Source organism: Meriones unguiculatus, chromosome 3 (assembly GCF_030254825.1).
Source record: "Meriones unguiculatus strain TT.TT164.6M chromosome 3, Bangor_MerUng_6.1, whole genome shotgun sequence".
NCBI classification, from domain to species: domain Eukaryota; kingdom Metazoa; phylum Chordata; class Mammalia; order Rodentia; family Muridae; genus Meriones; species Meriones unguiculatus.
This window is the reverse complement of record NC_083351.1, coordinates 165,312,618-165,338,959: the sequence shown is the minus strand read 5'-3', so window position 1 is coordinate 165,338,959 and position 26,342 is coordinate 165,312,618. Positions and strand designations below refer to the sequence as shown.

At 39.8% G+C, this 26,342-nt stretch overlaps 2 protein-coding genes across 2 annotated transcripts; one reads left to right on the top strand and one right to left on the bottom strand.

The window, feature by feature from the left end:
* Positions 1–4,328: 4,328 nt before the first annotated feature.
* Thap6 (THAP domain containing 6) lies at positions 4,329–8,386 on the bottom strand. The gene is given in 5 exon segments (XM_021648631.2): positions 4,329–6,960; positions 6,963–7,023; positions 8,098–8,124; positions 8,127–8,188; positions 8,317–8,386. Coding segments are annotated over 5 exon segments (540 nt in total). The 3' UTR covers positions 4,329–6,640.
* Positions 8,387–8,770: 384 nt separating this feature from the next.
* Rchy1 (ring finger and CHY zinc finger domain containing 1) lies at positions 8,771–26,122 on the top strand. Its single transcript, XM_021648633.2, has 9 exons — positions 8,771–9,213; positions 16,146–16,265; positions 16,485–16,600; positions 19,803–19,881; positions 22,294–22,338; positions 22,443–22,501; positions 22,590–22,616; positions 23,455–23,575; positions 25,488–26,122. Exons 1-9 carry the CDS (start codon positions 9,124–9,126, stop codon positions 25,614–25,616), a joined length of 786 nt encoding a protein of 261 aa, XP_021504308.1. The 5' UTR covers positions 8,771–9,123; the 3' UTR covers positions 25,617–26,122.
* The last annotated feature ends 220 nt before the right edge of the window (positions 26,123–26,342 follow it).

The window sequence follows — 26,342 nt, the reverse complement described above, 5'->3', positions numbered from 1 at the left end:
TAAATGTCAGCTGTCACTACTACTGAAAACCAAATCTTCCTCAAACAGGCATCTTTTTCTTGAACACGGATGTCTGATGCAAGTCACTAGAAGGGCCAGAAACATAGGTTTTGTTTTTTTTTTTTTTTTTTAAAATGGTGATTGGATCTATGAGAGCAAGAGCAGAGACAACTCTCAATGATGGAGACTTTATGGTTGTGTTCTGGATTGTATGGGACATTAAGCAGGCTGGAAAGCTATGTTTGAATGTCCTTGATTGGGTCAAGGGTCTGTTAGGTGACTAGTTATGTATCACACACACACACACACACACACACACACACACACACACACACGGTTTTGAGAACATCAATAGTTAAGCCAGCACAGCTTTGAGAAAGTTCCTTGAAATTCCCGGATGCCACTGGACTTGGACTCCACACCCCAGGGACATGATGAAGAGAATGATAGCAAGTAATCTCCACTTTTCAAAGATAAAATGATTTAGATTGTAGTTTGTAGAATGCCTATCTTAGTCTGTTTTCTGTTACTATAACAGAAATGCATGGAGCTGGATAATTTCATAAATGAAAGAGATTTACTGAGTTCATAGTTCTGGACTGAAGAGTTCAAGATGTGGCAGCTTCATTTTGGGGAGAGCCTCATGCTGCTCCATCCAGCCGCGTAGGCCAGCAGCACTTCACAGCATTATAAAATCTACTTTTGAAATAGCCACAAGTAGGCTTCATTTTTATTGTGTGTTGAGTATACTTTATTTTTATGCCTGTCTCCATAAGGTAGTCATTACTGATTTTTGTGGTTGGCTTCATGCATAGCCTATATACCTCATTCTTTATTTAATAAAAGTACTCTGTCTTATAAAGCAAAAGGCCTCAAGCTGCTGAGTCAGATGTGATGTCACCTTTCAAATGCATATGGCTGGCCACAAGGATCGTGGGAGTTGATTATCTGACACAGATGTCGGGAATTCCTCTGCTGTCAACTGACCACAAACCACAGCTCTGGTTGGTCAAAGACTGTTTAGCAAGCGACTCAGTACTCTGAGTGCTCCAAGGAGCCAGACTATGAGCTGGGACTATTCCAGAATGAGATATAGCGCTTCGTCCAGAATGTCAATTAATATTCTGCTCCATTCACGAGAAAAATCTATCATTGAATCAAACTGTTTCATGACGTAATCGATCAACATTCTGGTGCAAGTTCACACTGGTCTGTGAGCCACATTTTGAGGAGCATTGTTTTCATTTTATGAAAGTGGATGAGTGAAATAATTATATCAAAAATGGACTAGGTGGCATGTTATAGTTAGGGTGGAAGGGTGGAGAAAAGATTCTTCATAAAATAAATAAAATAAAAATTCTCTGTAAGTTGGACCATGTTCCTTGCTCACTTTTAGTTGGCACAAGAGAGGGACACATTTCTCAAGAATGCCATCAACCCCTGCAAATGTTTCCTCCTCTTGCTGTTTTTCTCTTCTTGTTCTGACCCCTTTTCAATGTTTCTGAGATGGAATTTAAGAGAGAGAAACATTACATGGAAAGTTCGTTGTATAGTCTTGGCTTTAAACACTTTATTGCTTGCTTTGTAAATGCTCAGGGAAATTCAGCATGTAAGAGAGATCCATGATCAACATGTAAGAGAGTGGTAGGCTGGCTGCAATTGGAATCCATGTTGGCTTGGTGTTCACACCCTAATGAGTATGTTATCTGGGCCAGAACTTCTAAATTGCCCACATTGGCATACTCATTTTTTTTTTTCTTTTTGGAATCTTGAGGCTAGTTTTAGTGTCATCATCTTTGTCATAGCCCTTGCCACTTACCTGTATTTGTGTTCTGGATTGTATGGGACATTAAACAGGTTGGAAAGCTATGTCTGAATGTCCTTGACTGGTCAAGGGTCTGTTAGGTGACTAGTTATGTATCACACACACACGGGGATCTAGTGTCTCTGTAGATTGTGGATTTCATCTTATCATCTTTGTACCCTTTACAATAGTGTGTGGACTGCTGAAAATGGTGTGTATGATGTTATTACAGTAAATGGTAGTGGACAAACTTCTTTATGTTTCTGAGAATATAGCAAATGATAACCCCAACACTCAAACTTAGTATGTTACGGTATGAATTTATTGAACTTGAATGTTATCAAGGCATCATGAGTATAAAAGCCCATCTTCTTGAGATATAGCATCCTTGATATTCATGAATCATGAGCTTTAGAATTTCTCACTGATCAGTAACCTCCTTGAGGACCAGAAATGGGTCTTGGCTCTGCTGTTTGTCCAGTACCTAGCATACTTACCCTCTACATATAATTCCTGTAACTGAAAAAAATGTGTGGAAGCTCTGAATGGGCTCTTCAGTATTTCCTCTTCTATTGCTGCTAGTGCCACCACCAACACACAAGTGTTTCTCAGGTTACAGATTGTGTATCATCTGGTCCCAGGCTTCTCAATTCTCATGCAACCCTTTTTTCTTCCATGTACAGCTCTGACGGCTTTGCTGCCCAGCAGGCACAATTCTCTGAGAAGCATGGCTGCTTAATACATTGCAGATGATGTGAGAGCATGGGTGGCAACACCGAGGACTTTCTCTAAAGGTTGGTGACAGCTGTTAGAACTAGGAAATAAAGTCTGAGGAAGCAATGTGGAGTCTGACCACAAGACCTCTAAGAAAGTCGAAAGGCGGCATCCACACCTTGCCTCAAGCCTGACCCAAGCTCACTCCTCTTTTAGGCTGAATCTCATTTTTTTTTTTAAGTGTCTTTCTTAGGGAAAGAACACTTTTTCGCTCAGGTGGGGAATCAGGGGAATCAGGCCTTCTACAAGTGCAAGTGCCAGGCTTTGGGCAAGAAAAACCCATGGCCACAGTCAGTCAGACCTCTCAGCCCACTCCCACCCCCTTTGTATCTTCTTGTTTCCTTTTGTAATGTTAAGCCATCAAACACAGAGGTTCCTCCTTCCCCTCACATTGTGTTTCTGAGAACCTGCCCCTATCATGCCATTTGAGGGCACTACAGTGCATGGCCAAAGCCTCTTCCCCAGGAGTATGACTTTTTTTTTTTTTTTTTTTGGTCAATGTACCAGGATCTCTTTTCATCCTATCTTTGTAACTGGAGCACTCCATCCGTGCACAAATCATTAAATCACCGTAAACTCATTTGCTTTGGATTCTGTGTCCTGGTAAGTTTGATTTGCTTTGTGGTTGGTTTGCCCACAGGTCCTGTCACTGCTGCTGTCAATCTCGTTGGTTACAAACATGACACAAATTAACATGGATGTCTAAAGTGAGATGACAGGGCTGCATCCTTGTGGGTGCAGCTTGGGGTGGAATTTCGCTTTCTTTTCCAACTTCTAGAGGCTGTCTAGAAGTTTTACATGCATGGAAGACATTTAAAAGGAGAGGCCAGTTGACTATAGTGCCAGGGGTAGAGGACATATTTTGGCACTGTGGATAGTTTTACTTATTGTCTTCTATACTTAGCGATAGCTTTTGTGTAGAAAAAGATAGTTATACCTCTTGTCTATTATACCACTTCTCTCGTTTTCTTTATCCAAACTAGGACAGACAAATCTGGAGGAACATCTGGGTTGAAGTCTCCAAGGGTGACCCTAAGTTTGATGGCTCACTAGAAAGGTTCACAAAACTCAGCATATAATTGTCCTTGTAGCTATCACAGGAAATTGAAAAAAAAAAAAACAAACAAAAAAACAAACAACAACAACAACAACAAAAAAACCCAAAATCATCAAAGAGATCTGCAGAAGAAAGGGAGGTATTCATTTTAAATCACATTGGCCCTCTTCATGTCTCCATTTAACTCATCACTGTGGTCCCTGGAAACCATGACCTGTTGTGATGGAGATCTGGAGCCCTCTTCTGGCCTGTAGGTGCACATGCAGCTAGAGCACTCATACATAAAAAAAAAAAATCTAAAAAAAAAAAAATCTAAAAAAAAAAAGCCTGCTATTCTTTTGGGCTCAAAGGCACTGTATTTCACTTCTAGCAATACTGTTTTTCCCCATATACTGGGGAACATAAAGAGCTGCCATTTTTAAGAGCTACACAAAAGCAAGCTAGTTCATACTGGCTGATGTATGTGCTGTTAATTTTTTTCTGACCATTGTACTGAATCAAGGTATAAAAAACACAACACATTACTAGACAAAATTTTTATTTTTCAGAGAAATAATTGCTTTCATTCCTCAATTATTTCTGTACGCAATTTTTAAAAATTAAAACTATATATTTAATATATTTCATCTTTTCTCAAATTATAGCTACTTTTAGCAACAAAATCTATTTTCAGAAATTTAAACTTGAGGCTCTTTGACACCCCCCTTCCCCCATCCCCCGAGGGAGGAGCAGCCTTGCTAGGCCACAGAAGAGGACATGGCAGCCAGTCCTGAAGAGACCTGATAGGGTCAGATGGAAGGGGAGGAGGACCTCCCCTATCAGTAGACTTAGAGAGGGGCAGGGAGGAGATAAAGGAGGGAGGGTGGGATTGGGAGGGAATGAGGGAGGGGGCTATGGCTGGGATACAAAGTAAATAACCTGTGATTAATATAAAAATAAAAATTAAAGAAAAAAAGAAATTTGGACTTGATATGGAAAGGAAAATGCCACATCAAGTCCTTTGTCCCTTCTTTGGTAATGGTGTGTTCCAGAGTCTAGAGACCAGTCCATGTTTAGAAACTACAGACCTTAGATCAGCTTTGGTTCCCTGAGGACTTCTGGATAGGCTATGATTTAGCTTTACATCATCATCCACCATCACTGTCGTCATCATCATCATCATCATCATCATGTTTTCTTCCAGACAGGATTTCTCTGTGTAGCCTTTACTGTCCTGACACTTGATTTGTAGACCAGGTTGGCCTTGAACTCACAGAGATCCTCCTGCCTTTGCCTCCCGAGTCCGGGGATGAAAGGCGCACGCTGCCACAGCCCTGCAGCTTTACTTTGTCTCCAGCAGTTTTTCCCTGGAAGAGCTAGGCTGCAGTCTCTGAAGGAGACGGAGGTAGGGCTGTGTTCAGACATTTGCTTCAAGTGCAGGTGGTGGGATCCTATATTTTAAGCCTGATTTCTATTGGTAACTATTCCTCTAGGAGAGTAAAGAGCAAGTGGGAAACTCTGGCTCCTCACTGATATTTCTTCCAGTTACCAATTTCTCAGTGATACTAGACCCAGTGAAAGAGGACAAAGAGTTCACTGTGACACAAGCGGCAAAAGTGGCCGTGCAACTGTAATGGGGCAGAATCAGAATCTGGAACCTTCCTCTTGAGAGCCTTCCAGGCTTGCTCTATTGCGTGCAGCCAGGGGAGGGGAAGTTGGAGACGCTGCTTCAGCTTCACCTTTCACCACCACCGTCCTTTCGTCAGCGGTAATGCGCATGCTCACAAAGAGGCTGAGGCTTTAGACTCTACCTACAGTTCTGGTTCGAGTACCCGCTGTGACTTATACATTTGACAGCAAAATTAAGTAGCGGGCAGGCAATTAAAAAAAAACGAGGGTAAAAAAAAGAATCTCAGTAATTTTACTCCTTTAGCATGGTAATTATCTTGCAAATGGGGGGGGGATCTCTTTTAGAGGGAAGATTTACAGTCCTACATGAAAACACAAGAGCTTAAATACAAAAATCTTCAACTGACCATATGAAAATACAATAGCTTAAATATAAAAATCTTCAACTGACCATATCTTTATGATACTAAGATGAAACAAAGTTACAGTGAACAAATAAAATATGAACACATATTTCATTAATACAATGAAAGAATTGCTAGATACATTCTAATTATGCACGGATCTCGGAATAAGGTTCCTTCACAGACCTGTGCTATATATGGGGTGAGACTCTGGTCAATACTTTTTATTCTAACGTACAGTATTTATGACTCTTAATTTTATTTTTTGTAAGAAGTCAGGAGAAGCAAAATTTCTGACATTTGGCTTAATCAGTAAATAGCTGAAACTCTTTTTTGTGTTTCAGAAGAAATCCCAAGATGGCTCTTTTGCATGGCCACTTCTCTAAACTGCCACTGCCAGCCATCACTCCTGTTTCTATTCCCACTGTAAGGCCCACACATCTTAAACAGCTTTCCCTATGCTTTAAGGTTGTTAAGGGGTCAGCATTGCGATTCTTCAGCTGGTAGCAGCGCTAAGGGTTTGAAGAGATGAAAACAGCAGCCATGAAGTACCAAAACGACTCTCCTGAAATCAAACTTCTCTGTCCTTTGGTGTTTGAGGCTGGTTTACATCAGATAGTCCTTGTGGGGAGGCACTGTGCTAAAATCTTACTCTCAGGGTCTCCAGTACTTTGTTAAAAAAACACTCTGTAGCATGACTAATAACTACAGTGCATTGGGGTGGATGCGAGATGAATGTGTGTTGTAAACAAATTCTGCTTCATAGTAAAATAGAAAATTAAGATCACAATTTACTATAAAGCGTACACAAGTTAAGTGTAGTCAAAGTTAGAAATCTGATGTTCTTTTTTAATTGCTGTAACTTAATGTGGCCAATTTGATACATTTACTTTTTAAAGATTCAACTACCTTCCAGTAGTGACCCAGCACCAGTTTAGGTCTGGGAAAATATAATTGTCACCGGTCACACAAACGCACAACCACAACACATGTTCAACAAGTTTTTGGCTTGCCTACTGCTGGCAGTGATGTCATTGATGATGGGATCTTGTGTCGGTGCGTGAGAATCTTCTGAGAAGTATTATCGGTGTCAATGGCAGATGGGACATACAATAAATTACTTCGCAAACCGCAGGCTCCTCCTGCTTTTTCACGGCGGCACTCCCAACAGGAAGCATCCAGTCTTCTGGCAGTTTCTTGGCTGATCAGACATTTGTTCTTTACTTCCCTGGTTATCTTCCTCAAGGATTTCTGAAAATGTATTTCTTGGTCCAAAACATTCTGTAGCCTTTCCTTGGTATTCCTAGCTTGATGATCACAGAATCTAATTTATGCATAAATTTCTTTGGACTGTCCATAACACTGTAGCTATGCTCCTAAAATAAAACACCATATAAATATAGACAAAAGCTTAGCGCTAAGTTTCAGCCATTTCTTTCTTCTTTTTTAAAAACTTATTTATTATTTATACACTGTTCTGTACATCTGTAGGCCAGAAGAGGGCACCAGATCTCATCATAGATGGTTGTGAGCCACCATGTGGTTGCTGGGAATTGAACTCAGTTCCTCTGGAAGAACAAGCAGTGCTCTTAACCTCTGAGGCATCTCTCCAGCCCATTTCTTAATTTATGATGCTTAAAGGAAACATCATTAGAGGCTTAGCAAGCACAGGAAGAGGATGGGAAGCGGAAGCAGTATTATGGTGGCTAAGCCTTTTTCTTTCTGAGGCTCAGAGTCTGTGAGGAGCAGGGAACACTGTTTATTAAATCCTATTAGACCTTGCCCATGGGTGTCACAGGAATGACCAAAACACTAAATTAGAATCCTCAAGAGAGGGCTCAGAGGTTAAGAACACTGGCTGCTCTTCCAGAGGTCCTGAGTTCAATTCCCAGCAACCACATGGTGGCTCACTACCATCTATAATGAGCGATCTGGTGCCCTCTTCTGGTGTGCAGGTGTAACATGCACACAGTGCCCTTATAATAAATAAATAAACAAATATAAATAAATAAATACATAATAATAAATAAATCTCTTAAAAAAATCCTCAAGCTCTATCAGCAATGCAGCTAAATAATCCTTGGTCTGAACTTGCAATTTATACTGAACAACTTTTGGCTCATATATTTCTAAACAGAAGAGATGGATATTTGAACAAATATCCTTCATCTAGATTGTAAACTACGTGTATAAACAGTGAATTTAATTCAGTTAAAATGCAGACATTAGCAAAAGTGAGTCTGACAATTTGTGTGTGTGTTTTGTGGTGTTGGTATCTTGTCTTTGATTCCTTGGCACTTAAAACATTATAAAGGCATAAAGGAATCATTGTCAGTTCAATTTAACAAGGCAAGTTTAAAAGGACTTGGGAACTAAAGCTTGTAACTGCAGACCTAGGGAGAATCGCTCATTTCTTAAGAGCTTGGCTTGAGTACTGCAAAGTCTTACACATGAAATGTCAGCCCTTTTAACTTGGAAATTTAGCAAAACAGCGCGAAGCGCATCCAACGGCCGAGCAACATTTCACCAAGATTTTAACAACTCATAACAAAACTGTAGGAGAATGAAAACGAGTCAGTAACTTCAGGGCTAAGCCAAAGGCACAACCCCACCGCACCCCAACATCTTAAGTTTTGCCGGTAAAGTGTTCTAAGGACTCGGTACTTTACAAGAGCGGCATTTCGCTACGCCCCTTGAGGTCTGAGATTTCAACTTGGCAGGCTTGGTTCTTTCTCTCATGTTCTCGTATCTCCCCCGCTACAGGTCTGTGCCCACCAACTCCCGCTGGCACACTGCATGCTGCTCGACTTTCAGCGTCCCCTTCCCCCGGAGACACTACACACAAAAATCACCCTCCAAATTGTGATCTCATTTAAGGCAGAGACGGTCTCCGGTACCCAGCCGAGGGTTCCATTGGGGCGTGTCAGAGCGTGTCTACTTCTTTTTCACTTTTCGTTCCCTCGGCTCATACTAGCACTCCTTCCAAACGAGGCGCACGGGCACGGGGATGGGAACGGAGCGTGGGCAGCCGCGGACCCAAGGGGCGGCCCGCGCGAGCTCCGCCCCCTTCTGGAGGCCGAGGGCGGGGCCTCGGTTCACGCGCGCCGGCCCCGACGGCGGCCCCCAGCCGTCCCCACCCGGCGTCGCCGGGGTCCCCTCCACCCCGACATCCGGGCTGGCAGCGATGCGGGGGGCAAAGAGGAGCCAACCTACGGGTTGTCACTGGTGACAGCGGAGACAGCGACTAACGTCGACGACGGACTCGGCGTCTCACTCCGCTTCCCCGCCTCCCCCGGAACAGGAACCGGAAATCCGGCTGCCCCGGATCATGTGATCGGCCGCCATATTGAGTGGTGGCAGCTGCTGGGAGGAGGAGGAGGAGGAGGGCTGTCAGACGGGCTCTGCTTCTCTTAAAGGCGTGACTTCCAAGCTGGGGGGAAGGTTCTGTGGATCGTGACGGGGAGGTGGAGGAGGAGATGGCGGCGACGGCGCGGGAAGATGGCGTCCGCAGCCCGGAGCGAGGGCGGTGGGGCTGCGAGCACTATGACAGAGGCTGTCTCCTCAAGGTGACGACTTTAAAGGGCGCTTCCTGTCAACCTGCCGCCGGGGCAGGCCGGGGCAGGTGGGGCTAGGCAGCTGCTTAACTTTGGGCATACATTTTAGAGCGAGCTGCTTGTCAGGATACCCTCCACCTGTAATAGGATTCCCCTTGCAGGGAACGTTTTCGGTGAGTCGGGCGTGAGCTCCGTACTTGCTCTCAGCTTTTGTACTTTGCAAGCGAAGTTCTTGTTTATAAAGGGCCCGGGGCCTTCCTTGCACAAAATCACTTCGCCAGTGGGTTTATTCGTCCTTTGCGGTTGACAGTAGAATGTCAGGCCTGTCCTGAGCGTTTCTCCAGGACCGCTGTCAGGCGTGTATGATGAAGCAATGAAAGTATAAGCAAGAGGAAAAATCAGAATATAATTTCTGTTCGTATAGGAAGTACACAGTATACACAGTACAGTGTGCCAGCTTCATTTGGTTGCCTCGGAGTATGCCCAGACCTATCAAGGGGAAAATAAATGTGTGAAATGAGAGGCAGTTGTGTGTAATTGCCATTAAGTTGGATATCGGAGGAGTGCCTAATACGTATATGCTATATTGAAGGATGAGAAATGTTCTACCCATCTGTAGTTTTTAAAAGGGGCCCTCACACAGTTAAGAATGTCCAGATTTTTTAAAGAAGCAGTATGAATATTTTGTTGAGAAAGCCTGAGGGATGTAACCCAGCACTAGAACTTGTGCTTCAAATGCTGAAGGCCTTGGCTTCCATCTTCACAAGTCTCCTCCCACTGAAAAGAAACTTGCTGTTGCCCCCCCCCCCCAATACTTGAGTTCTGTCCCTGACTTGCTCTGTAATTTTGAGCAAGCTGCTGTTTAAATGGCTTGTATATGAAATGGCAATTTCAGAGGTTCCTTTTTTCATGGCTGGGCTTAGTGGTGAAGGCCCGTAGTTCCAGCAGACATCTGCTTCCAGCTATTTGTGAAGCTGAGGCAGCATGAATGCCAGTTGGAACTGCTATGGCCAATAAAAAAAAGGGGGGGGGGAGTGACTGAGGATATGCACCGGTTGTTGCTAGAGTATTGATTTCAGCAGAGAGACAGTCCCTAGGTTCAGTCTTCACGCCAACAAGGAAAAGCCCTCTTGTATAAACAATATGATGGCTACTAGAGTGCACGTGTAGGTTTAGGAGTTAGAGTAAATATTAACTGCCACTCACTGTCTGTCTTTTATTTTTTTTTAAACTTTACCAATCAGCCCTGGTCACTGACCTTAAAAATTACGATTAAATGATAGGCTTAGGTCTGTAAGACAACATAAACCCTTTTCTGTAGGCCATGGTTTGGTGAACATTGCTTCATTGCATGGGATGAGTTTCTTTCAAGCTGGTCAGTTACCTAATGTTGTAGAAGGAGTTAAACACTATTCTTTTGATTGCATTTCTACTGAAGTGTTTTTACAGTTTCAAAGTGAGGTATGAACCTGAATTTAACATCTTGGACTTCCCCCACTCACCCAAGCAAAGAAATTGCACAACCAAATTTGTGTTTTATAGCACTTAAATTGCTTTTCCCTAAGTGTCAAGCACTGTTTTTCTTTTCCCTCCCTCTCTTCCTTAAAAAGGAGAGGCCAGCTTAGGTGTTTCAGGGGCAAGTAATCTACTAGATCAAATGTTCAAGAAACATAAGTCGAGACAGTTGGCTTCTGATTTGGCAAGGGGAAGGTCACTTTGATCTTGACAAGAAATGTGTCAATAGAAGGATCCAGGATAAAACTTCCTTTGAGTGGATACTGGAAATAGCATAGAGAACTTTTGGATTTTATTTTATTTTATTTTTTGCAAAGGAGAGCAAAAATGTGCCTGTTTTGCTGAGATGTGTGTTACAGTGTGTTTCTGTGCACTGGGGAATGATTGGACAGGTCCTTTGTAATGCAGCAGGGAAAGGGAGAGCTCTAGGACTATTCCTGAGGAGTCCAAAGGGGAAGCACACAGCGAAGCTGGTCTTTACTGCAAGCAGGGGCTAACTGTAGATTCTTTGTAAAAGAGGAGAAGGAGAGTGTAGTAGTTTGCTGGTCTATTGCTGTAATAATAGACATTGTAACCAGAAAGTACTTGGGGAGCAAAGGGTTTACTGCTTGCCTTTCCTGTGATAGTTCATCACTGGGGAAGCCCAAGCAGGAAGGCTCTCATGCAGGGCAGGCTGCTTACCCCACTAGTTTGCACTCCATGACTTGCTAAGCCTGCGGTTTTTCCTTTCTCCTTTCTTTTCTCTTTCTTTCTTTCTTTCTTTCTTTCTTTCTTTCTTTCTTTCTTTCTTTCTTCCTTCCTTCCTTCCTTCCTTCCTTCCTTCCTTTCTTTCTTTTCTTCTTTCCTTCCTTCCTTCCTTCCTTTCCTTCCCCCCCCCACTTTTTTTTGAGACAGGGTTTCTCTCTGTAGCCCTGGTTGTCTTGGAACTCACTTTGTTGACCAGGCTGGCCTCCAACTCAGAGATCTGACTGTCTCTGTGCTGGGACTAAAGGTGTTCACCAGCACTGCCCTGTTGCTGCTTTCTTATATAACGCAGGATTACCTCCCCAGGGATGGGACTACAATGATCTGGGCCTCAGTCATTAATTGAGAAAATGCCTCTGCCAGTCTGGAACTGGAACCTGCCAGTCTGATGGAGGCAGATCCTCAACTGCGGTTCCTTCTCAAGTGATTCCAGTTTCTGTCTAGTCAGCAAAAACTAACCAACCAGCCCACAGAAGATAAAGCGTATTTATTCTCAAGAAGGTTCGTAGGTCTCATGGGTGGATGTTTTCTTTTTCTTACTACTATTTTAATAATTAAATTATAAGTAGCAAGGTCATCAGAATGCTACCAGGAAGGAAGAGGTGTTTGAGTTTTACAGGGGAAATTGTAAATTGATCATTTAGATCAGTGGATCTCAACCTGTGTAAGACTTAGGCTCTAGAAGAGTGAGTGTTAAGTATGAAATTGTGTTAATGAAAATGTTTCATTTTTTTTCTGAGTAGTTAAACAAGAGTAATTCATGGTGCCAAGAAAGATGCAGGGAATTCAAAGTTGTTTATCTTTATTGATGTATACACCAAGAACAGGATGTATACATTAAGAATAGGAAGTCACCTGAACAGTGAAGATGTTTGGTAAAGACATTTAACAAGGGGAAAAAAATGAAGTTAGTTTAGGGATAATTCTAGTATAATTTCTACTATCGGTGTAAGAATGAATTCTATGAAAAATGGCATCTGTGTTTAAGGGAAGAGCAGAGTTCTCTGATTATAGTGTTGTCTTCAAAAGTTCACATGGAGATCATGAAGGGGGTTTCCAGGAATCTCAGAGTAATAAAATTTAAAAGCTTGGGGGGTGGGCATGTAAAAGTGTGTCCTCTGTTGCACAGTAAAGCCTTTAAACTAAAAACAAAGGAGACCAGACAGAATGGTGTGGTTTTACTCCAGGTTCTGCTACAGTACATAGAAGGGTCCTAATTACTATTAGGATTTTACTTGTTAGTATTTGGAGAAAGCGAGGAGGGAGGTAGGTTATGTTCAAGGGAACACTTGGAAAAGAGAGACTTAGTTGCTAGAGAATTTCATGCTTGGAATTGAAATGCAGAGCTAGTATAGTTTGTTCTCTGGAGCAGCAGTTCCAAAGTGTGGCTGCACCCCCAGGAATCCCTTAAAAACTACTTTGTGAAATAGTAGACCAGTCTGTATCCAGTTGTGTTGACATTTGTACTGATGGTGGAAAGCAGTGATTAAAACAGCCACTATGTATGAATCAAGCAGTGTTGCTATATTGCAGCCATGTACACTGTAGTAAACCTATAGTTAGAACCAGTCTCACTTAAAAATGTCATTGATGAAGCACTAAAATTATTGATATTTATCAACTCTAAGCTCATACTTATATTTTTTAATAACTTATTTGACAAGTGGAAAACTTTTAGCAAACACTTTTTTTGATTTTCTTGAGGAAAGTTCTTAGGTTGGCTTATAAAGTAAATTAATTACTTTGTTCATGGAACATTTTCCACTTGAAGAAAATTGGTCATTCAAGCTTGAGTTTTCTCAGGGAAGACATTTTCTCTAGAGTGGGGAAGGAGTGAAGACTTATGAAAGAGAAACAATTGACAGTATTTAAAAAACACTAGTAATTTTGGTATGAGATATTGGTAGCTGTAACCACATAAACAGAAGTTCTTTGCTATCCTTAAGAGCCTTAGAGCATAACAGGGTCCTGAGACTGAAATGTTTTTGAGCTGCTGTTGTCTAAGTATGAGACTGTGGTGGAGAAGGGTTGGGATATGAGCCATTTAAAGTGAGAAAATTTAGGTATTGTGAAAGGATTATTGTGGATGTACTTATCACTAAGATTTAGGCAAGAGTAATGGAGAAAGAAGCCAATAACATGTTACGGCTCTTAAAGGACGAACTGTTATGGTTCAGTTACAGCATGGGAAACCGTGAGGAATGTGCAGATTTCTAAAGAAACAGTATTAAGCTGTAAAAATAACTTTTATTCTGTTGCAGTTGTCATCTCTGAGGTTCACTGCCTCCATCTGCTAACCTAGGCCTAGTCCTAGAAGTTTCTAGCCTTGGCAGAATCTAATCTAGGCCTGGAATGTTTTCAGCCTCTGAGACTTACTGCTGAATAAGCTCACTCATTCTTGTTCTTTCTGAACTCTGGCTGGCTGGTTCTTCTGGCTCAAACTCCTCTCTGACTGATTAAAACTGACTTCTCTCTCAGCCTCTGATTGAATTTCTCTCCTTGGCCTCAGTATCTCTAGCAATCTGTTCTAATCTTCTGACTCCTTCTCATTCTCGGTCTCATTCTCTCTTCAGCCTGTCTCTGTAAAACTCCCCCAGTAAAAGTACCTCCTCCTTCTTTCCCTCTGTACTACCCTCTCTTAAGTCACCTCTCTTTCTCCTCTCTGTTGTCATGAGAATTGGTTTACCCTATTCTCTTTCTCACATTTGTCATTTTGTCTGCCTCTCAATTAGACATCACTTTCAAAAATGGTGCTTCCTTCTACAAAATAATTTTACTTTCATTAAAAGTGTGTGCCAAGGGCATGCCTGTATTCCAGCCAGAGTAGCTATATTGCTGGATTAAAATCCCTCTATATTAGGCTAGCCCACTGGCCTAAGAATTCTCCTTCCTTCCTTCCTTCCTTCCTTCCTTCCTTCCTTCCTTCCTTCCTTCCTTCCCTCCCTCCCTCCCTCCCTCCCTCCCTCCCTCCCTCCTTCCTTCCTTGTTTTTTTTTTTTAATTTACTTATGTCTTAGTTAGGGTTTCTATTGCTGCAACAGAACACCATAATCCAAAAGCAAGTTGGGGAGGAAAGGGTGTATTTGGCTTAGATTTCCAGATCATCATGTCCATCACTGGAAGAAGTCAGGACAGGGACTCCAGCAGGCCTGGAATCTGGAGGCAGGAGCTGATGCAGAGGTAATGAAGGGGTGCTGCCTTACCATGTTGCTTCCATGGCTTGTTCAGCCTGTTTTCTTATCAAATCCAGGACCACCAGCCCAAGGATGGGACCGCCTACCATGGTCTGGATCCTCTCCTATTGATTACTAATTTAGAAAATGCCTTACAGTTGGATCTTATGAAGGCATTTGCTCAGTTAAGGCTCCTTCCTCTTAATGACTCTAGCTTGTGTCAGGTTGACACACAAAACTAGCCAGTACATCTTATTATTTTATTTTCTGACAGTGTCTTACATTTTGCTCACTTCATCCTCTCTTCCTCCCAAAAGTACTTTTTTCTTTTTTTGAATGCTGGGATTGAAATGAACACCTTGTATGTGCTAGGCAAGTAACTGTTCTACTAATCTACACCCCAAGCCCAGGCATTTCTTGATATAACAGGGTAAAAGTTAAGTATTTACAATGAAATGACCTAATGATGATGTTTAAGTAATAAAGAACACATTTCTTCCCAGATAACAGTTCCAAAGTGTGATCCAGATGGATAAAGAGCCTCTGTTCCACTTGGTTGGTTTGGAATCAGGTTTTTTCTGTTGTATTATTTTGACATATTTTTAGGTATATGATCATTTGTGGGATCCAACTGTAGAATAGTTGGGTAATCTGCTCAGGAAGGAGGGAACAGATTTCAGTAGAAGACTGGCAATTTTTAACATTCTCAAAATCAGTGAGGCCGGGTGTAGTGATGCATGCCTTTATTCCTTGCACTTGGGAGGCAAGAGTAGTCAGATTTCAAGGCCAGACTGTTGTACATAGTTCCAGGACAGCCAGGGCTACATAGAGAGACCTTATCTAAAACACAAACAATGGCTATCTCTTGTTTTTTAAATTTATTGCATCCTATACAGTTTTAGGTGTGTGCATTATGATTTGTGAATATTAGTCACGTTAAAACATTTCATGTTGGGGCTGGAGAGATAGCTCAGTGGTTAAGAGCACTGCCTGCTCTTCCAAATGGACCAGGGTTCAATTCCCACACCTACATGGCATATACAACTATCTGTAATGCCAATTCCAAGGAATCTGACACCTTCACACTAATGCACATAAAATAACATTTAAATAAATTTAAAAAAAGTTTCATGGTTTCATGTTTAGATGTTAAGGTATATAAATGATTTTTCTTTCTTTTTCGGTGGCAATGTCTTAGACGGTACTTTCTTCTGTTTAGGGTGAGAATGAGATTTGGATATTATGGCCTTGATTTTTCGGCCTAGAGACTTTTATATTTCACATTTTTTTGTGATTTAAAATTGAATTTAGAGTCATTCAAACAGATATTGAAGGGTAAGATTATTAGCATCAAATGTGCCAAGAAATGAATGCTAGCCATGGATTCATTGGTTGTAATCTTTGACCTTGATCCAGAGATGGAGGTAGGGTTTTTTGTTTGTTTGTTTGTTTGTTTTCTTTATAATTAACTTGTCTTTTCTTCTTATATTCCCTTTGTTCCCCTGGGTGTTAGGCACCTTGTTGTGACAAACTTTATACTTGCCGGCTGTGTCATGACAACAATGAAGATCATCAGCTAGATCGTTTCAAAGTAAAGGAAGTTCAGTGCATCAACTGTGAAAAAATCCAACATGTAAGATTTTATGACATCTGTCATATGTCTTTTTAAAGTTTTAAGGTGATTGAAAATTTTAATCAAAAGTTGAAAATGAGACTTAACATTCTGAGTAAGTAACATTGTTGACTTAGATGTTTAAAAACAAAAATAAGCTAAACATACTTTAACAAATTCTAGATATTTAAATAGTTTTGATAAAGTTACTTGAATTTTTAATTACTGTGTCATTTTCAGGCCCAGCAGACTTGTGAAGACTGTAACACATTGTTTGGAGAATATTACTGCAGTATATGCCATCTGTTTGACAAAGATAAAAAGCAGTACCATTGTGAGAACTGTGGGATTTGTAGGTACTGTATATAAAATGTTCGCTTTGAATTATTTCCAGTATATTTGGGCAATAATGGTCTATTAGTTACTTTTCTGTTCCTGTGATAAAACACTATGATTATGGAAACTTAGAAGAGCATTTATTTGCGCTCTGGCTTCCAAGGGCTAGGGTTTGCGATGGTGGAGACAGTTTTGGCAGCAGGTGGCAGGCATGGTGGCTGGATCGTCATGCTGAGAGCATATCTTGAACTGTAAGCCTGAGGCAGAGAGTGAGATCTAGCAGTCAGCTGAGTTTCAAAGCTCACCTTCATTTATTTTGAGAGAGTCTTGGAATAGCTTAGGCTCCTCTCAGACTTGTCATTCTTGTATTTCAGGGGCCCATGGGCTGTGATTACACTTGTGTGTCACCACTCCAGCACTGTTGTTTTAAAATATAAAAACACCAAAAGGGAATGTGAAGTCTGTCAGTGCATTTGCTGCACAGTTGAAATTAACCTCTTACTGTAATTTTTTAAAAGGCCTGTTGTTTAAATGTATGTAGTCCTCTGTTTTCTTGTCAAGATTAGATATTTACAAATGAGTCAGAAGCAAAAGTGATAATCTAAATTGAGAAAGGGTATTAAGATAATTCATATCTATTTGGAAAGCAAAAACTTGATTCTGAACATGTATTTATGTAATGGAATTTAAATTCAGGACATGGCTGCTCTGGCAAGAGATCACATCCAAAGACTTTCTAGGTCAGTGTGATCTGGCTGGAATAGAAACACACCTTTAATCCAGGAGACAGGCAAGCAGATCTGAGTTCAAGGCCAGCCTGGTATAGAGCAAGTTTCAGGTAAAGAAAAGTTTAGGTCCAGGTGTGGTGGTATACGTCTTTAATCCCAAACAAGAAAGGTAAAGTTAGTTTGTAGAAGCTCCCATGTTTGAAAGTGATGTCAAATTGAGTAGCTGAAAATATGACCAATCAGAAAGATTTGACAGAATAGGATATGCCCTACTCTCACAAGAAGAGAAAGGAAAGGGAAGCTACTTAATGGGCAATACAGAGAGAGAGGAGGCAGTTTTACTGGGAGAGTTTTACAGACACAGGTGAAGACAGAACAAGCCAGAGAATGAGAAGGAGCCAGAATATTACAGCAGATTTCTGGATTTAGTTTGAGGCTAAGAGAGCAATTCAGTGGCCAAGAGAAAAGCTAGATTGAATACATTAGCTGGGAGAGGAGTTTGAGCCAAAATAGCTGAGTTGAAGCAGCCAGCCCAGAGCCCAGTAAAAACAAGAAAACATTCCAGGCCTAGGTTAGATTGTACGGAGGCTAGAAGCTTCCAGAACTAGGCCTAGGTTAGCAGACAGGGGCAGTAAGCCTCCCAGAAAACAATAGAAACAGGCAAATAAAAAGTTCCTTTTACATATTCATTATAATGTGGTTTTGGCATTTTATGACAGAAACTCAATAGTGGTTCACGAAAGGTTGAATTTTATTTCTCAAGGAGATGCCTAATTCAGGTATAGCTTAATACCCTCCCCACACCTTGACAGCAAGGTGTTTTCTTGAATTTGATTCTGATGGCTCATACTCTAGGCCAGGGGGAAATGGCTAGATCTGTGAGGAGGAGAAGGCATGTTGCTTTCCCTTTATTAATTTTTTTAATTATATGATTAATTTGTATGTCGTGGTGTCAATGTGGAAGTCAGGACTGCTGAAAGGAGCCTGCTCTCTCCTTCACTGTTTAAGTTTCAGGATTGAACTTGGGTTGTAGGGCCTGGTGACAGTGCTTTACTTGCTGAGTCATCTCATAAGACTCTTTTCTTTGAGACCAGAAAATATCTTTTCACAACCTCCAAAGAAGCTGGAACATTGTCTTTTTTTTAGGATACGTCTGAGTAAGTGCCTTGTTAAATAAATGTTTCAGTGTAAAAGAAGCAAAGAATAGAAATATAGGGACTACCAAGTAATCTTATCTTTACCATTTATATTTTACATTTTATAATGAATTTCAACCTGAATAAAATATAGAAATGAGTTGTTTTAAGTGTTAGCATCTACAAAGGAGAATATGTTTATGGTCTATGAATTTACAGAAGTTTTTCTTTAACAGTGTGCAGAAAGCATAGCTATAAAGGAGCATATAGATGGTTTTTAAGTTTTACTTTTTGTTTTTATTTTAAATTCTCTGTGTGTGCATGTGAGTGTAGGTGACCAGGGAGTCTGGGGTTCAGATTCCCTGGAGTTGGAGTTATAGGTAATTGTGAGCTGCCCACCGTAGGTATTGGGAGCTGAAAGTGGGTCCTCTCCACGAGCAGTATGTGCTCTTAACCACTGACCCATTTTTCAAGCCCTTGATGGCTTTTTAATACATAGAAATTAAGGTGGGTTTTATGAACGTATAGACAACAGACCAGAGCAGTAATTCTAACATACATAAATGAAAAAGAGGAATAGCCAGGCTGTATAAAGAATTCTTTTAAATTGGTAAAAGGCAAATAACCAGGTAGAAAAATGAGAAGAGAGTATCAACAGAAAATTCACAGAAATATGAGCAATTCTTTAGCATTGAAAAATGTACTTTGTAATTTGAGAAATGAAGTTAAAAATAGCCTATCTTGTCTATTATACATGTGCCATGCTGCCCAGCTTGTGAGGAACACGGGTTGTGTGCTGTCTGTGGGAATGTAAGCTAGCAGTCTCTGCAGGCAAGAGGTTGCCAGTATCACAGTTGATGATCCAGGACCCTCTGACTCAGTAGTGTCACTTTTAGGGATCTTGAAAAAAATAATCTAAATGTGGCCTAAATGCTAGGTGGACATTTTAAAAATTATGTCATTGTAGCAAGTAAAGCTTGTAAATCACATCATTATTTTTGAAAATTGTACATCCATACCATGTGACTCCTTGTGGCTATTAATGACGAGGTTTTGTGTGGACAGACAATCCTTGGAATATATTACTAAGTGTAAGTAAGTTGTAGAAGAGCATCTGTAGACCTGCATAAGAAAGCTCAGATTGTGTGTCTGTCCTATGCATCTATATACAACTTTGCAGAAGAAGAGAAGTCTTAAAGAATGTCACTCTGCTAGTGGTGCTTACCTTTGACACTGTAGAGACAGTAGTTTCCCCAAGTTCTCCAGTGCATTTTGAATATTTTTACAGTGGGACTAAGAGAACAAATTATCATGTAATAAAAAAATAATCTTTTGGCCTTCATGTTATGTTTTGTTAGGATTGGTCCAAAGGAAGATTTTTTCCACTGCTTGAAATGTAACTTATGCCTAGCCATGAATCTTCGAGGAAAACATAAGGTACATGATTCATTTTGCATAATTAAAAAAAATTAGTGTTTTTGAAAACCAACTTAAATTTTAATATGTTTTGGAAACATGCTGATTTTCATATTACCAATCACAACTATATTTTTTTCCTTTTCTAAAAAGCAGAATTAAGTAGATAATCTGAAATATATGCCTGAAACATTTGATCCACAGTCTGTTTTCTGTAATGTAAGAATGCCTGTGCAATCATTAGTATAGTTCTGACAGCTGCTTAGGGTCTGTTGCTGCTATGAAATACCATGACCAAAAAGCAAATTGAGGAGAAAAGGGTTTGTTTGGCTTATATTTCCATATTGCTGTTCATTGTTCAAGGAAGTCAGGACAGGAACTCAAACAGGGTAGAAATGGCCCTGATGCAGAAGCATGGAGAGATGCTGCTCACTGGGCTTGCTTCCCCTGGTTTACTCAGCCTGCTCTCTTGTAGAACCCAGGACTACCAGCCCAGGGATGGCAACCCCCACGATGGGCTAGACCCTCCTCATCAGTCACTCATTGAGAAAATGCCTTACAACTGGATCTCATTGAGGCATTTCCTCAACTGAGGCCACTTCCCCTCTGACTTTAGCTTGTGTCAAGTTGACACAAAACCAGCCAGTGCAGTTTTTCAATTGATTTATTGATTCTTATTATTGATACTGCTTCTAAGATTAACTTTAAAAGGAAAAATGCTAAATGAGATAACCTATTTACATAGTGTTCTAAGAATAATTAGAAAGTATTCTTTGCATTTCCCTTCCTAATTAAGACTTATAAATATGGATATAGGAATTTTATTACAATTCCAGACACTCTCTCTATTTAAAAACAATCTTAAAAGGTACTATATCTATAGTACTGTTCTGTCTGCTGTAAGAAGTTAAAGAATGGAAGATCAGCAAAGTTAAGTGTAAAAGTCCTGCTAGTAGTCTTTTGTCTGAAGATGAGACACACACACACACACACACACACACACACAGAGAGAGAGAGAGAGAAAGAGAGAGAGAGAGAGAGAGAGAGAGGGAAAGAGAGGTATGGACATGGAGTGTTTAAAGACTTACAATATCTGAAATAATTTAATAACCACTGTGTTCTCTAGAAGATAAAGGTAAAAGAAAGATTCTGGTAGAAATAGAATATTTCGTAGGAGTTGACCTAAAATAGTATAGTAGTGAGGAAAATAAAGTATATTAGTGAAAATAGTGTAGTAGTGAGGATGAATAATGAACATTGGGAAATGGTAACTGAGAATTAGAGTGAGGCTGAGTAAAGATAACTCCCAAGACACCCTGTCTTGGCTCAGAGAGAGTTCATGAGCAGAATATGAATTTGTTAGAGACTTTGAGTCTGACGTTAAAACCTTAGGGGCACAGCGAGGTGAGCTGCCTGAAGCTGTGGCACAGGCCTGCAGTTTTAGCACGCGGCAGGCTGTGGCAGAATTGTCGCAAGTTTGTGGTTCGCCTGAGTTCTGTACAAGGACCTCGCCTCCAATCATTAAATTAAAAAGAAAGGCTAATGAAGGTAGGCTGGAGTCATAGCCTCACGGATTGCATTTCTCTGGCTCTGTTTTTGTCTCCAGAGCTCATATAGAGTACATCTGTGTACACGCATGCACAGGTGGGAGTGTACAGCCAGCTCATTGCATCTTCACAGCGTTCCCTCAGCGTTAGCACTGACTCCAGAAATAGCCTAATCACATAGAGGCTAAGGTATGTGGGTTTGTTGTATAGATGGAGTGTCCTTAGGCACAGAAATGAAATGTGTTAGCTTCATTTGAAAAGTAGAGAAAATTAGACTAAAGCACTGGCTTGTCTAAAATCTTACAGATTTATAAATGTCAGGTTACAATCCAGATTTTTCATTTGAGATATTTTTTTTTTTGCCTTAAACTCTATTGTATATACATATTCATGCATTCTCTTCTCTTGTTGGTTTGTTTCGGTTTTTTAATTCCTTAGCTATTATTCATTGTTTTAAATGTTAGTAAGGGGTCCTGGCTTCTATTAAAGTACTTCCACTAAAAACAAGGGACTCATCTGTGGCTTAGTGCTTTCTCTTATCTCCTTATAAGTAATTAGACATGTATATAATTGTATAAAATTGCCACACTAGAAACACCAATTGCTGGGATTCAAACTTAGCTCCATTTTTTAGTAGTGTACTTGTGGAGGTTGGACTGCAACTTGCAGGGTAGGGTCTCTCCTTCCAGCCTGTGGCCTCCAGGGATTGAACTCAGGTCCTCAGGCTTGGTGGCTTTACCCACTGTGTCATCTCACTGGTTCTTTTATTCAATTGATCTTTCTTCCTTTGTTGTTTCTTTCTTTTTTCATTCGTTTATTAATGCTTTTATAGTTGACATTTTTATCTTTTCATACTTTTGTTAACCTAAGATTCTCCTTTAAACAGTGTATTGAAAATGTTTCCCGGCAGAATTGTCCAATATGCTTAGAGGTGAGTGTGGAATATTTTTCACTTTGGAAATCTGTTTTGAATTTGAAGTACTTGGATGTTACTTGTGTCTTTATGCAAGCGCTAATACCTTTCTTTCCTTTTAGGACATTCACACGTCCCGGGTTGTTGCTCATGTCTTGCCATGTGGGCATCTCTTACATAGGTAAGGTACCTTTCTTCCTGCTCAGAGATGTCTGCAAATAATGGCGGCAGTTTCTCTTTTGCTGAAATGATGTTCTGTTTTCTTTCAGAACATGTTATGAAGAAATGTTGAAAGAGTGAGTTTTTGATTGATTTTAAAACTTAAGATTTTTTTTTTTTTGTGAGGAGGGTGGTGGGGAGATGGGTAAGTGAATAAACAGGTAAATATGATGGCCAGGTATACTGTTTTGGGTATGGTAGAACATATACAGAGATGAGTAGAGTAGATAACTGCTCTTTAGCTGGCAGGAAATCTTGGGAAATAGGCCTGTACCATTGTTCCCATGTCCTTATCATCCCTATTTCCTCCCACAACTTGAAGCAGGCAAACCCTTATTTTCTAGCCATATATACTGATGAAAAAGCATTGAGGAATAGTGTCCACATTTTATTAGTTCAGTATATTTGTTTTTCAATGAACTGCAAAGAAAATCAGTAAATTTTCTTTAAAACTGGAATAAGGTGAGAAATAGGAAGGAGTAGAAATGTGTTTTGGTTTTACCAGTTAATGAACAGAAAATTTTATACCTAGACAGGAAGCAACTTATGAAAATTTTTAGAAAGGAAGTAGTAATATGGTTGGAGTGATTTTTTAGAAATAGAATTTCTTTTCATCAGTGTCCCAAGAAATTAAAGTTTAGTTAATGAATAGTTTATTTGGTATTTTTAAGTAAAGACATAGTTCTACAAAGAATATTCACTAGTTCTTTTCTGTTTTAGAGAGTTGAGGGTAAAGACTTAGGATTGAAAAGTATCACAAGATACAGAATTTAATATTTATCTTTTTAAGTGCATAAGTCTTCAGGTTCCTGAAAAATTAGCTTGAAATGTAGACTGCTTCTGCTTGGAGGCTTCTGTGAGCTGTGTCTTCTTTAGACCAGAGTTGATGTGGATCCCACTTACTGTCTCTTGCAGAGGCTACAGATGTCCCTTGTGTATGCATTCTGCCTTAGATATGACCCGCTACTGGAGACAGTTAGATAATGAGGTAGCACAGACTCCTATGCCATCAGAATACCAGAACGTGACTGTTGATGTAAGTAGAATCCATGTTTAGAACTTTTTAGATTTCTTGCTGATATTCTTTCTTACTTTTGCCTTTTTGCTTAAATTCTAAAAACTACTGTTTTGACATAGTGTCATTGTAATTAATGAAGGCAAAGGACAAATGTTGTTGTTTTGTTATGCTGATATCAGACAGGGGAGGAAAGCACTAAGAGTGCATTTGTGTAGTTTCTCTCAGCACTAGATGGCAGGCAGAGACTTCGTTATTAGGGAGTTTTGGCAGATTGCTTGCCAGAGACAGAAGTGGATCACTGAGGTTTTATTTCACCCGTGCTTCACTTAAATTTTCAAGATTTTGTTTCAAGAGAATGTATTTGCTGTTTTTTTAAAAACCACTTTTTCATTTTGTTTTCTAATGATTTGCTCTTGGTATTTTGTTGTAAACTTTATTTGGTCTCAAGTAGCTTATCATTTGGCCCTACAAAAATGACCAGTGTTGCCTTGTAGCTTATTTTCAATATAGTATTGAGTTTGAGTCAGAATTGGAAAATTAAATAGCTTTCTGATGTTCTGGACATATAAATATTTTAAATGTCTACAAATACTTCACACAAAAGGATGTGACAAAGCCAGATAATTATTTTAATGTTGGATATATCCCTCAGTAGTAGTTAATATGTGCAAGGTCCTGGATTTGAACATAGCACCATAAAAGAAAACCAAAGACTCTTCTGGTTTATTCACTCTGGAAAGTTCCAAAATTAATGTTGACTGACTTGTTACTAAGACAGTGGAAGAGCCCTTAGATACTGTCTGGTAATTGTGATGCTTACTAGAGGCTGAAGTTGGCTGTGTTTATGTAGATGCTTTCTTTGAAATAATAGCTTTATAAAGGCACACTTCAGATACATTGGAGCTCATTCCTTAAAGTACACAATTCAGTGACTTTTAGTACATTCATGGAATTGTACAAATGACACCTCAATATTGTTTTTGTCATTTATAATGAAACCCCATGCCCAGGACTGAGGAGATGGCTCATTTGGTAACTTGTCTGCACCCAAGCACAGTGACCTGAGTTTGGATGCTCTGAACACACAGAAAAAGCTAGGCATGGTCATGTATGCCTACAACCTTATCCTTAAGGAGATGGAAGTAGGCTAGTTCCGGAAAGTCATTGGCTAGCCTAGTTGAGACATTGAGGGTTGTGTTCAGTGAGACACAAAAATGTCTCAAAAAAAGGAAGGTGGAGAACAATGAAGGATAGAGTAGCTTTCCAAATTATGTTAAGAACAATTCTTTATTTTTTAATTTTTTTGCTTATGATGTGCATATGCTAAGACTGCTGCATAGTTATATTGTCGATCTGTTCGCAGATGAATACTGGCGTTGTTGGGATCTTAGCACTAGAAGGATTGAGGCCTTGTCATCTTAGGGATAGACAAGATGCTCTGACTTTACTCATTTAGAAGATTCTCTTGTTCTTGAATTCATCCCTGAGGCGTAGTAAACATAAAAATTAAACAGACATTTCCAGTATTTACAAATTTCTATTATATTAGTTAATGTAAATTTTGAGTTCCAGTAAAAATAATGAAGTCATCATGTCATCATGTGTATTATTTTTTAAAAATATTAAGTGTTTGTATAATAAGTATTAGATCTGATATGCCCATGTTAATTTTCTTAGACTTGTATTATGTTTACTTTTGGGAACTATTTTTAAATGAGTCTTCTGTGCTCAGATTTGTTTTATTTTCTGCATTCAAAGCTACCTTAATAACCCTTAAAATACTAATTGGAGAAAAGACATTTTCACATCAGAAATGCTTAGACACATTACATGTATTTTTCACATCTTTTATATTACTGTCAAGTGATTGTTAATGCAGATAGTGCCACTGTAATTGCAAGGCTTAAAATCCTTCCTCTTCATTTTTCAGATTCTCTGCAATGACTGTAATGGACGATCTACAGTCCAGTTCCATATTTTAGGCATGAAATGTAAGAATTGTGACTCCTACAATACTGCTCAAGCTGGAAGTCGTAGAGTTTCAGTGGATCAGCAGTGAGCAACCTGTTCTTGGCTGGAAGAACAGTTTTGTGATGTAGATAAAGCCTGTATAAAAGATCCCGTTGTCAGAATGTGTGCTAACTATGCATTAGAGATGTCTCATTCCATAGTCGCACCAGCAGGTCATATCATATGCACCAAGGACTCAAGATCTCTGGGTGGAATATCACTGCTCTTCCTGGATGAAGCTTCTGCATGTGTGTTGACTGGAGATTCCTTTAGTGTCAAGTTTTAAAGCCAATGATGTTTGCCCAGACATTCATAGAATATTTTATATTTTTATGGAACTTTAAGTGACACCATGCATGCAGAGTTCATTTCTAGTTCTTGATAGAACTGCATTTAATTTTAACTAGTCTTTGATTTTAAGGACTGTACTATAATTTTTAAGTTCTTGTTAAAATCTAATTACAAATGCTTTTGAATTTTCTAAGACAGTCCTTTGGATCCTATAAATAAAATTTAATGTAAAAACTATAAATAAAATTATATTGAAACATTGTTCTACAGAGTTTTTTCCCTAAGGTTGTCTATTTTTGGCTCTGTTGTGACAATATAAGCCATTTTATAATGTAAAAGACTTTTTCTTTTGGGGTGTTTTTATAGATGAGTGATCTGAGAACGTGGTACATAAAGTAATGAAGCTCTTCTAAGGCTTTAAGGCAACTATTATTATTGCAAGTAATTTCTTTCAGTCTGCCAAATTACCTACAGAGTAATTTGT

Bases quoted from the DNA above. Each gene is read 5' to 3' on its own strand.
- Rchy1 (XM_021648633.2), top strand. From the start codon at position 9,124: ATGGCGGCGACGGCGCGGGAAGATGGCGTCCGCAGCCCGGAGCGAGGG. The intron at 22,339-22,442 runs GTGAGTGTGGAA...CTTTCCTTTTAG, and splicing joins ATTGTCCAATATGCTTAGAG to GACATTCACACGTCCCGGGT. The intron at 22,617-23,454 runs GTGAGTTTTTGA...TGTCTCTTGCAG, and splicing joins TATGAAGAAATGTTGAAAGA to AGGCTACAGATGTCCCTTGT.